A 13,173-nucleotide genomic window follows, 5' to 3' on the forward strand; every position below is an offset into this window, starting at 1 on the left:
GGGGGGGGGTGTGTGGGTGTGTGGGGGGGGGGGGGGGGGTGGGGGGGTGGGGGAGGGGGGGGGGGGGGGGGGGGGGGGGGGGGGCAGAGAGAGGAGGGAGGAGCCGAGTTGTTTTATAATCTAGCGATATGTAGCCACTAGCCAGAGACGAGCAAATGTCTTTCCCCTCTTCAAAGCGTGTTGTAATTGCTGCGTAAAGCTCCCTTTTTGTAATGGAACACATTAGCATAAAAGCGGGAACACGGTGTTATGATCAAATTTACAAATAAAGTGAGTTACAAACTATTTTCGGGTGCAGGGGAATGACATTTCTGATTGTTTGGCTCCAAACACATTTTTTTTTCTCTTAATACGTCTTGATAAACTGCAATTACTCACCAGATGTTCGACGCATCCGTCTTTTGCTACTACGCAGCCAGAGAACATTGACAGGGAATGTGTCGGAGATTGCGTCAGGGGCTCATGATGCCATTTCACACCGAAGGGCTCCGTGCTCGCTGACACCCCTGACCTATTTATGATTTAAGAGCTCCCTCTCTCTGCCCCGTCTCTCATCTCCCGCTCGCATGATCTGACTCGCCCCCGTTATCACGTCTTCACGAGCAGACAAAAGATCCGCTGGGTGGAAAAGCTCCGGAGGAGATCGCGGGAGTGTGTCACGGGGGGGATGATTTGATTAGGAGACAGTAACACCACGCAACTGCAAAGTCAAATGAAAAGTGTGCAAGAATAGAGACGAGTGCGATTGAGTGAATGAAACGGCATTCCTGTACATCAAGTGGCTGAACATGTATTCACAAGTCTGCTCTCTTCTCTTCCAGAACAACGACCCTTTGACCCTTGGATACCATGGCTACCCCTCTCATAGTCAGGTAAGGACTCAGACGGTTTCTAATAATCAAACACCCATTTTTCTCTGATATTTCTTTCCGATTCATAAAGCATTATTTATGGCTCACTGAGGCTCTCTGAACCACCAGGTGGGGGTGTAGATTATAATTTATCAGTGGTGGAGAAGAAGACGTGCCTCCACACCCTTCACTCTTCCAGTCTTGCCCTCCCACCACTTTTCTTTCTGTTCTCGACAATTAGCAGTAGCATCTGTGAGCTTTTAAATCCAACTTATTTTGTCTGTTGAACATGAAGATTCTCACATTTATCTCTCAAACAAAAGCTAATACACATTAAAGGAACCATCTGTACTGTGTGTGTGACTGTGCAAGGCCGCAATCTGTTTACCCATGTTTGTATTAGCCTGCTGATGGCGTTATTAGACTGTTCAGTTTACGTGGTTAATCGTTAGATCATCCTCCGCTCATCCACTCATCCTCTCGTGCTCTGCCCATAATCCCCTCATCCCTCACTCTCTCTGCGATGCCCAGCAACCTCTGGCTTCTTATCTGCACTGTATCTGTCTTAACCCTTCACTTGTACGCCCTTATTTGTTTCAGTCGGAGGTTTTTTTATTTATTTATTTCACCACGAGGTGATGCAACTTTGAACCGTTTCCTTGCTAATGGTGATGTTCGCAGAATAATCCTGAAGGTTAAAGTGTTACCTCGTGCGAGCGATCTCTTGTTGGGGTGTAAAGGAGTCTGTTAAGTGCTACTTGAGGGACTCAGAAGTGTAAACTGGCCTCTGACCAGGATTTTTTAAAAAAGGGCATAGAGGGATGAAAACAATGCTGGGCAGCGGAGGCTCCCACAGCACCGAGGTGCTAAGCTGTCAACAGCAGTGTGAGAATGATGTGTTTAAAGGGAAGAGCCTGGAGAGCAGCAATATATGAGGAGAGGGACGAGCCCTTTTCAGACATGGGATATGAAACCTTTCTTTTTATACATCTTAAAGTAATGTTTTGGGGCTTTATATATAAATATAACGGTGACTTGCAAAAATAATATGCTTTTAACCTCGTATCTAACCCAAATATAGCCAACTTCTATTATTTAAATGTGATTATTTACATTCTATGATTTACTCTCTAGTCCTTGTTTCCGAGGAAACGATGCTGGCATCTGCTGTATGTCGTGCTGAAGACAAATACTTTAATGTCCAAATGGGCTCAGGATTACCTTATTTGGAGGACATAGTTTTTTTTTTTGTGTTTTAAAAAAAAATAATAATGTGACGTGATGCATCCTCTCATTGTGTTCCACTCTGTTGCCTTCCTGATAGAGTAGCTGCTCGAGGCATGTTTTCCTGTCCCCAGTGGTCGATACACGTGTCATTAAATGTGTCTGAGAAACATATCGTGTTCTTCAGCTGCTGAATGCTCCACTACACCATATTCACCAGCTTAGACACTTACTCTGTGCTGGGAAGGTAGTGTGAAGTGTGTGTTTTTAGGTTGATAGGTGTGGTGAGAGGAGAGTGAAGTTGCCGGCTGTAAAACCAAAACAAATGAGCTGAAAGATGCTGAAACGCTAAAGCCCATTTTGAATACAAAGAATATTGGTTGTTGTACAGGAAGTGGACTTAGTCATCGTGACGTCACCCGTTGGTTTTGAATCCTCCAGTTCGGAGATTTAGTCGTCTCCATCTTGGCTTTTTGCAACCAGTGAACGGAAGTTACCAAATTAGGACTGTGGAGGAGTGACTTAAGAGACGCCGTGTACGGCTCTGGTAGCGGCAGCAACCTGGCAATCACAGTAAGCCCGCCCCAAAGCATACTCTACTTTATGGTCTATTTGACTCTAAATGGATCATAATTTACTAAACAAACAAAGTCATTTTCTCATAGACTTCTATACAATCTGACTTATTTTTGCAACCAGAGATGACGCCCCCTGCTGGCCATTAGAGAGAATGCATATTTAAGACACTTCCGCATTAGCTTCCCTCCACAGAACCGGAGGTTAACGTCTGGTTACGGCGGGGCCCACTGCAACTATTATGACGGGTCCTTGTGCACGATAGTTCCCAGTTATGAAGCACACACTCCATTAGGCACACGTGGATACCCTACGTCCCTGTTAGTGCAGCTTTAAGGGTTCTTAAGGGTTACTTTAATGTGGCTATATTCAGACTTGAGCAGTGTTGGATGTGTTACGAGAACGCTTTTAGGTTCGACACTGTCAGAGTGCCTTTTACAGAAAAGTGAGTTGGCCGCTCGTTTAAACACGAGACAAACATGTAAATTGCCAGCACATTTATGTAACAAGGTGCATCTCTGAAAGGGACTAGAGAGAGGAGAGAAGAGAAGAGAGTATTCACTTCTTCTCCCAGTGGTGCCAGCAGCCCCAGTTAACTCACCTACATGGAGAAAGAGAACAGAAGAAGAGAGAGAGAGAGAGCGGAGAGAGAGAGAGTGGAGGGAGGGACTGCGACATAAGATAGAAGCAGAGGGGAGGGGAAAGTTTGCAGGTGTGACAGAGGCAGAGAAGGAGGAGGGGGAGGCGTCAGGCTATCTGGGTGAGAGAGGAGGAGGAGGAGGAGGCGCACTGGAGAAGAGACAGAAGAGATGAGCAGGCAAGGGCACAGCAGCAAAACAGAAGGCTGGGGGTAGAGGGAAAGGAAGGAGTGAGTGGGAGAGGGAAAGAAAAGAGTGAGTGGGAGAGAGAGAGAGAGAGAGAGAGAGAGAGAGAGAGAGAGAGAGAGAGAGAGAGAGAGGGGAAAAGAAAGCAAGCAAGCAAGCAAGCAAGCAAGGGAGAGTGACAGGGGCAGAGGAGGAGGAGGAGGAGGAGAAGAGAGGGGGGATTGGCATGGCAGACAGAGAGCGAGCGGGGGCAGAGAGAGGGAGATTTTGAATCCGTGAGACAGACAAGAGAGACTGAGCTGGTAAAGTGACACAGGATCGGAGAGGGAGAGAGAGGAGCGACGACGGTCTCGAGTTGTAGCACGGAATACGATGATGGGGCTGTACTATCCTTCCGTGTTGTCGGTGAGTGTTTATCTCTCTTTTTTATTTTTTTTTCCATTTTTTAAATGTCCTCCTCCGTGTGCGAGTCCGCTGCGTCGCGCTTGCTCGGGCTCCACTGTACACGGAGAGCAGGCAGCCCTGTCACTGAGCATGAAATGTTAATTAACTGCTAACAGATGAGGACTCTTCTTGACCCCCTTTGCCAGAGTGGTCGGGGGCATTTCACAGAGTGTCGTTGGGACTCGGCAGCCCCCGGTTGCTATGAGGGAGATAAACAGTGAAAACAAGCGTAGTATGCGTAAGATGACAGCGAGACGCAGGCTCGGCGATCGTGTCGCCATACAATTAGGATTCGCCGCGGCGGAATGCACGAGCGCTGATGTGTTATTCTCCTGCCCAGAGCTAGAAGCGCATGCAACATCAAGAGCTTCTGCCACTGCCAGAAACGTCGCTCTGCCATGTATTATGTATGCTCAGAAGATTCATTCAGTACAGCGTGTTAGTGTGCTCAGCTGGATGTAGCAGTATGCTGTTTCTGCGGTAAACTCTTTTCGGAGTGGAAGGAGTGGGGGGGGGGCTTTCTCCTTTATTGCCTCTGCAGCTGTCTCTGTACGTCGCTCAAGCCCCGTGAGCGAATAGGACAGGTGTCTCCCCACCAGAACAGTTGTCTCCGTCCTTTTCTTTCTTTCTCGTTCTCCCTTCTGCATCTCTCCTATTCCGCTAGCAACACCTCCTCACTGTAATTTTTGTGTCACACATTACACACACACACACACACACACACACACACACAGAAGCTGAAGCACACAGTGGGCCGCAAAGTTGGTGTCTCGCTTATATCGTTCCATTTCGTTCGGCGTGAGTCAGTCCCTCTGCGTGTGTGCGCCTCGCTTTCAGCTGTACCTTGGATTCCTGCTCCCTTTACTGTTTGACCTCTTTTCTCCCTCCTCGCTCTCCCTGGGGCCCTGGCAGCTGTTATCTCAATGTTTTCCCTCTAAGAGCCCCCTGGAAGAGGGGGGTGGGCCTGGAAAAGAGTGAGAGAATGGGAGCGGGAAAATAGAGAAATTTCTTTTTCTTTTTTAAGGTGACGGGAGACCCCTTCGGGCGGTTGGCGGGGAAGCCCGTGGATGAGGAAGCTGGAATTATGCGGAGATGGACAAACGAGAGCAGTTGGAGGAGATGGAGAGCAACAATATTAGGTCAACCGGAGAGAGCTAGTTTGCTCTCTGACGCAATTTCTGTAGAGCTGACTTTGCAGTTCCGCGTGTGTGTGTGTGTGCGTGCGTGTGTGTTTAAGTGGATGCTGCCTTCTGACGGCGGTTATTTATTAGCTCTTTTAAAGTGTTGCTGCATGCTAATATTTTTGGCCCTTGCTTCAAGAGAGTTGGAGCTTCAGGCCGAGTGCAGAAGACTGAAATATTTTCTCAAGCCCCACCTAAGTGTGTGCCCTAAGGCGAGGGAGAGACGCCTACCTGCTGCAAAACTAGACAGACGCACACAGATGCACACAGCCACGTTTTCATAAACTGTAAACGGGTCATGAGGCTTCAACCCCCCCTCCTCCACCTCCCACCCTCCACAAATCTTGTTATTGATTCTTTCGCAGGGTTTAACAATGATGGTCGGTAAATGATCCCAATGAGCCGTGTTGCCGTGGCAACTTGCATGAGTCATTCATTTTGTACCGGATTGTTAAATGGTTGGAGGAGCGAGGAAAATGTCGACGGGAGAACCATGTGAGGTAAACACCTTTTGCACTACGCTTCTGAAAAATATATATATATATTGCTAATGAAATTTCCCAGAGCCTTGGAGCTGCTGTAACAGCCGTGCCTTCTTTCGCAGCCATTTGCAGCTCTAATGGCTCTCCAAAAAGCGCTCGCTGTGAGGCATCTGCGTGGAATTCAAAAGAACCTGCCGCTTTGAAATGGATAGGGGTTGCCCTCGCCGGCTCTTTGGATGGCGCGGTTGACAGTGACAACACCGCTCTGCGACTTCGCTTGTGTACATTCTCAAAACCGCGCTCGACAGCTGCACGAGTGCTTTGTTGTCACAGAGAGTCCTACTTGAGCTCCAGAACGAGACTAACTTATTTCATGGCCATACCTATTGTATTAAAAGAGGCCAGTCCATGTTGGGTAAACACACGTCTGTCCCTGAGTTTGTGTGCTCACCTGCACATGTGTTTGTTTGGGTCGGCGTGTGGCTTTTTTGACGAGGAACAAATGTGGACAAATAATGTCATCATCTTTTTTTTTTTTTCTTGAGTGTTTACCTTTCATAAAAATGCTGCTGTGGAGCCGAGCGGAGTCGTTGACACCGCGTGTGGAGGGATGACACGGACAGCCGGTGATAAAGCACGAATCCCTACGCACATATATGTTGAAGGGGGGAGTCTCCCCAGAAATGCTTTCTGAGGAAGGGGAGTCGTACGAGACACCCTAGAAGGAAAAGGTTGGGGGGTGTATGGGGAGGGGTTTGTTTGACAAGCCGACACGTTACCCTATAAGGAGATGGAGGAGAGTGTGGGAGGTGGAGCCCATGGCATCGGCGATATCTTGTTGCCATGAAAAATGGGCTTGATTGACATGGGGCAGGGGGGGGGACGGGACGTGTGCGAGGGTCCCGTCTGGATTTTATGAAGCGTAAAGAAGGGAAGCGCATAGCAGAGAGAAAGAGAGAGTAAGAGGAAAGGGAGAACAACAGCAAGAGGAGAAGAGCAAAGAGGGGGGGGAAGGAGGAAAAATGATGGAGGGGGGGGGGGGGGTGGTTGAGGTGGGATGGAATAATTTAACAAGAGGGTGTCTCCTGGCTCATCGGTATGCCACAGGCACGCTGTAAACGCTTCCCCAGCTGGTCGCAGCTCGGGTAGCATCAGCACGGAGTCAGAAGCCAAGATCTGAGCAGAGCACAACTTCCCCATTTAATGTGATTATCGAGCCAAAATGTGAGCTGCCGCTAACTGCATGAATCACATTTTCCAGCATCAAGTTGGCCGAATTAGGCTACAGACCAATGTGCTGGAGGCCCCGAGAAAGTAAGATACCGAAATGTCATTATTCGTGTGAAATGACCCGGTGTTGCCCCAGTTAGCTCTTAGCCATGTTCCTCTACTCTCCTCTTCCCTGCTCCCCTTCCTCCTCCTCCTCCTCCTGTAGCGTAGTGAGACTGCTGCAGACGAGCACATTTTATAACATGTCTCCTCAGACACACTTGCTGATGCTAACTGACCCGAAAGTAAGCCAGCCACAGCTACAGCTTTGAGTCACTGGTTCTGCCTGGCCAACGCACACACTTACACAACCCTCGATGCCTTAACGCCCCGACGCCAGGGGAGCGGAAGCACACACACACACACACACACGCCGATATGCACACGACATGTACACAAACGCAACGTTCACAAAAAAGCGAGCGCTGGCCCAAATGCTTTTCTTCAAATTGACCAGGAACACCCCCCCCCCCCCCCTCTTTGTCTTCTTCGTTCCTCCTCTCATCCCGCTATCCATGTGCATTTATTCAGCAGAAGCTTTTATCCCGATGCGAAGCACAAAGGCCACTCGCAGTCAGCAAAAAAAAATCCCCAGAACTTGACGGTTTTAAGAGAACGAATAAAAAGCTAAAAGAAAACCCAAGCAGCACGCGGGCACACACTATTCTTGTAGATACCGGGCTGTTGACACAGTGTATCAGGTAGAGAAGCGGGCCTGTTGAGATGCGGCTAAAATGAATCTCCTCTGAAAAGGCCAGTCGTCGGAACACAAATACAAGGTTGTTTTTGGCTCGTGTTGCCGCTTCTATTTCGGTCTGGCAAAAAGGAACAGGAGCAGCAACAGCCGGGGTTGTCCATTCCCCTGCTAGGCTGTAGTCTGTTTCTGTGCATGAGCAACAGCAGCAGAGAGGGATGCTGTGATTGATAGGGATAGGATCTGACCGGAGGTGTAGACTTTGGAAACAATACACAGCGCTGCAGCCAAGATATCAAAACCGCAAGTCCTAAGCGTGCGGTATTTAAAATGCAAGTCACTATCACTCTATCCGAGTTGCATCACAGCTTGTCAAGTCCAAGACTCAGTAGATTGACATGACTGTAGAAAAACGTGACGATAAAAATTTGTATTTTCCCCAACAACAGCAAGATCCGCAGATGAATGATCCTCGAGGTCCTCATTTTCTGTCGTTGGACTGGGATCAGTAGATTGAGAGTGAGTTGTGTCGTGAGTCATCAATGTTGGGACTCGATTACGGCAACACTGGAGCCGTGATGAACATTTTAATGCAGAGTAGGAGGGTAGTTTTCCCAACACATTTCTCAAAAGGCACAATGTTTTTGCTCTTTCTTTTTTCAGTAATACATTCTGCGCCAATCTTTTATTGCAGGGGGGAGGAGTTTCCTCGGTTGTTTTTCTTCCTCCATTTTTGCTCATTGTTCAAGTTCCAGACTTATTGTCCCCTTTTCTGCTGAGACCCTCAGCTCCTTTAAATCAAGATTGAAGACTTTTCTGTTTGCTCCTGCCTTTAATTGAACCAGATTCAATTAATATATTAATCAATTTCCTGCATTTCTGCATTTTACTACTGTATTTTATTTCTTACACTGTTTTTTAATATTTCAATGAATGTTCTTCATTGTTTTTAAATCTCCTTTTCTTTTGCCTTATGTTTTGATGCTTTTAATGGTTTTATGTGAAGCACTTTGAATTACCTTGTTGTTGAAATGTGCTATACAAATAAACTTGCCTTGCCTTGCCTTTTGCAGCAAGCAACACACAAAATACACAGTAGCTTCAGATTTTAAACAAGGACTAAGAGTCATGTTAGTGCCCATGTGAGACTGCACGTAAGCTGCCAGTGAACTGCTGATCGGTATGATCTAAAAGCTTTCCGACGCTGGATTAAGGAGAGCGGTGTCCCAAACTCTCTGAAACTGACAATCTGACATTCATGCCAACATGGCGCTGAGGTGTCACCAAATCGTACTTTTCGTTTGTTGCGCCGCTATTTCTGTAGCATGCGAACAACCGAGTGCAAACACCATGAACGTCTTCAAATGTAGTCACAATTCATCGAATAGTTGTTGAGATAATTCAATCTGCACCAAAGTGGTCGGACCAACATTGTCATCCGTGCTGCTAGTGTGGCTAAAATGTTTTTATTCCCATTATAAGCTCTTCGCCAGCATGTTGTCGCAGTGAGGTAAAACGTTCCCTATGTAGGTTTAGTCTCAATGTATCGCCTCCTTTTTTCTTCTTTTGCCATTTCACCACTTGACCCAACCCTGGGTGATCAACTTTCCCTTTCTAGCTGCGACACAGGAGCTGGTTCAGTTTCCCTATTTCTGTTTGTCATCCAGGTTAGCTTTTACCTGGTGACCCGGAATGACTCGCTCCACCCGCTGTGGTCTTTACCGCCGCAAATGCAGTCGATCTAGGACGGGCTGACGCAAGGTGAAGCCAACCGGTGTATCACTTGGCACATAATGTGTTTTGTCTCCCGCAGTTAAAAGCCAGATCTAAACTGACTAACGTTTCTCATTTCTGCTCTCCTTTTTCCCCCTGTCTCTCTCAAATGTAATGAATTCAGGATGTCTCATCAGAGGATTTCAGCTTGTGTTGACATTATTACCATCAGTGATGTAACAGTGGCACAGAGAGAAAACTCACATATGAACAATTTTGAGTCTCTTTTTAAGCTTTTGTTCATTAATGGAGCACAAAATTACAACTGCTATTAACATTAAACACATTAATAAGGATGGAGTAATGTACAGAAACACCTTGAAATCCATATCTATCCAATACAATGCTATTAAATGAACATTCTATTAGCATATACATTTAGATGTATATTTACTTAATACCTATAATGTGAGCAAAACGATCACAGGGCATGATGACAGTCTGTGCTAATAATGAGCAAAGGTTTTCTGAAAACCAAGGTGAGACCGCCGCGCTGCTACATGAAACTGAGGCGGGACAGGAAGGCAACGACGTGAAGGATGTTATCGCTTCTCAGAATCCTAATTTGGATGCTTGTGGACAAGATTGGAAGAGGCTCATACAGCTGCAGGGTTTCTAGAGGAGCGGACACAGCTGCTATTTCCAAATGTGAATGAAGTTTAAAAAGAGTTGTGGCTCGAGTGCGAGGCACTGAAGATGGAAGAACGTGGTTTCTATTCCGGCCGAGGTGGAGACTCTTCACCTGGCAGGAGAGCAGCGGCAGTTTAGGTTACGAAACGAGGACGTGTGATTATTGATGAACACATATTTACTGTATGTTATCAGGGAGAGGAGGGAGTGAGATAATAGGATCGCTAGGTATGATTGCTGAAATCACACCAGTGCTGCAGTCGTTAGAGGTTGAGTTCAAAGCGTCTTGATACGGTTTCCTTCGCTCTGACATCGGCAGGAAAAAGCCCCGAGCTAAAGTAGTGTTCTGGTGCCACAAGGAGTTTTCTTTTAACTGATAAGTCAAATGGAGAACGGAGCTGAAAGATGCGGATGATCGCTGTGGTGTTTGTGCCACAGATTTCCAGTGTTGCACCGTGGTTGAGCGGCTAAGACCCGTTCATTTACAAGTAAGAGACCTTTAAGTCTCTTACCGTAGTGCATTTGTTTAACAAAATGCGAATAATATCTTCTTTGCCATTACAATAAAAGTCTGGGTAAAGCAAAAATAAATGTTTTTTGAGTTTGTGACACCACAGAAAAATGTGTTATTAACCACTCGGGTAAATCTGAATGATGGGAAAAAAGGGAATGGACCAGTGTTTAAGATTAGGTTTCAACAACGTGACAAAAGAAGCAGTGCTCTCGGCTCTGAAACGCTGGGGGGGGCGCACAAGATGAGCATCACACTGGTTCCCTCGACAAAAAAGCCAATGGGATTCTTCCATTGGATTTTGGATTATCACAGAAAATAAGCTTTGTAGCAAACGAACCTTTATGATGCTTACACGTTGTGTTCAGTGAGATAATCTTCACAAATGAATGCTGCATCTAACCAATAACGCATCTAAAAAAAAACAGTACTCTACACGACATGTTGGCCATCTCACTGCTGCGCGCTAACTTTGCACACCAGAGGCTGGCATGTGCACCACAGAGCCGGCTAACTTCCTGTTTAGCCCCATGCTAACTTGAATTAAATAAATACAGGTGCTGGTCATATAATTAGAATATCATCAAAAAGTTGATTTATTTCACTAATTCCATTCAAAAAGTGAAACTTGTCTATTATATTCATTCATTACACACAGACTGATATATTTCAAATGTTTATTTCTTTTAATTTTGATGATTATAACTGACAACTAAGGAAAATCCCAAATTCAGTATCTCAGAAAATTAGAATATTGTGAAAAGGTTCAATATTGAAGACACCTGGTGCCACACTCTAATCAGCTAATTAACTCAAAACACCTGCAAAGGCCTTTAAATGGTCTCTCAGTCTAGTTCTGTAGGCTACACAATCATGGGGAAGACTGCTGACTTGACAGTTGTCCAAAAGACGACCATTGACACCTTGCACAAGGAGGGCAAGACACAAAAGGTCATTGCAAAAGAGGCTGGCTGTTCACAGAGCTCTGTGTCCAAGCACATTAATAGAGAGGCGAAGGGAAGGAAAAGATGTGGTAGAAAAATGTGTACAAGCAATAGGGATAACCGCACCCTGGAGAGGATTGTGAAACAAAACCGATTCAAAAATGTGGGGGAGATTCAGAAAGAGTAGACTGCAGCTGGAGTCGGTGCTTCAAGAACCACTACGCACAGACGTATGCAAGACATGGGTTTCAGCTGTCGCATTCCTTGTGTCAAGCCACTCTTGAACAACAGACAGCGTCAGAAGCGTCTCGCCTGGGCTAAAGACAAAAAGGACTGGACTGCTGCTGAGTGGTCCAAAGTTATGTTCTCTGATGAAAGTAAATTTTGCATTTCCTTTGGAAATCAGGGTCCCAGAGTCTGGAGGAAGAGAGGAGAGACACACAATCCATGTTGCTTGAGGTCCAGTGTAAAGTTTCCACAGTCAGTGATGGTTTGGGGTGCCATGTCATCTGCTGGTGTTGGTCCACTGTGTTTTCTGAGGTCCAAGGTCAACGCAGCCGTATCCCAGGAAGTTTTAGAGCACTTCATGCTTCCTGCTGCTGACCAACTTTATGGAGATGCAGATTTCATTTTCCAACAGGACTTGGCACCTGCACACAGTGCCAAAGCAACCAGTACCTGGTTTAAGGACCATGGTATCCCTGTTCTTAATTGGCTAGCAAACTCGCCTGACCTTAACCCCATAGAAAATCTATGGGGTATTGTGAAGAGGATGATGCGAAATGCCAGACCCAACAATGCAGAAGAGCTGAAGGCCACTATCAGAGCAACCTGGGCTCTCATAACACCTGAGCAGTGCCACAGACTGATCGACTCCATGCCACGCCGCATTGCTGCAGTAATTCAGGCAAAAGGAGCCCCAACTAAGTATTGAGTGCTGTACATGCTCATACTTTTCATGTTCATACTTTTCAGTTGGCCAAGATTTCTAAAAATCCTTTCTTTGTATTGGTCTTAAGTAATATTCTAATTTTCTGAGATACTGAATTTGGGATTCTCCTTAGTTGTCAGTTATAATCATCAAAATTAAAAGAAATAAACATTTGAAATATATCAGACTGTGTGTAATGAATGAATATAATAGACAAGTTTCACTTTTTGAATGGAATTAGTGAAATAAATCAACTTTTTGATGATATTCTAATTATATGACCAGCACCTGTAAGTGCCGCTTTTGTAGGCTTTCCAATTGGTATCGGACTAAATTTATCAACTTCTTCACTTCACTTTATTTATAAAAGTAGTTCCTGTTTTCAAGTCAATTAGTAAATCATTATTTTTACCTGAAGACCAAGAGATTCAGGACAAATGCGTAGATGCGCATTTGCATCAAAGACATAATGAAGTTGATGTCTATCGCACATGTACTCGCCCCATATATGTTATATATATATATATATATGTTAAAATATGTCTGGCCTCTTTACCTGTAAAAAGTTTACTGCTGAAACGGTGACTTATTTAGAATCCAACTGAGGCGACTCTTCCCGCTCACTGCTGACTCGGTGCAGCTCTGTCTTCGCCGCTTTCATGTCACAATATCGATGTGATCCGTGTCGACCGCGTGCATCCCCTGGTTTGTCACTGAGGCGAGGGGCCGGCTACCATGTCACAGGTGTGACGCTGAGAAAGGTCAAAAGCTGGGAGACAGATGGCGCGCGCGCACACACACACACACACACACACACACACACACACACACACACACAC

The 13,173-nt window shown here is 45.9% G+C and overlaps 1 protein-coding gene across 4 annotated transcripts in view; it reads left to right on the forward strand.

Annotated features, from left to right (window-relative positions):
- The window catches only part of rbfox2 (RNA binding fox-1 homolog 2), a 28,283-nt gene that overhangs the window by 6,914 nt on the left and 8,196 nt on the right, over positions 1 to 13,173 (forward strand). For all 4 annotated transcript variants that reach the window (XM_031871940.1, XM_031871941.1, XM_031871939.1 and 1 more), the window contains one exon: positions 822 to 872. In XM_031871940.1, the coding sequence (XP_031727800.1) occupies positions 822 to 872 (51 nt within the window). The remainder of the gene's footprint in view (positions 1 to 821; positions 873 to 13,173) is intronic.

Source organism: Anarrhichthys ocellatus, unplaced genomic scaffold (genome assembly GCF_004355925.1).
Source record: "Anarrhichthys ocellatus isolate YVR2014 unplaced genomic scaffold, GSC_Weel_1.0 scaffold61, whole genome shotgun sequence".
Lineage (NCBI taxonomy): Eukaryota > Metazoa > Chordata > Actinopteri > Perciformes > Anarhichadidae > Anarrhichthys > Anarrhichthys ocellatus.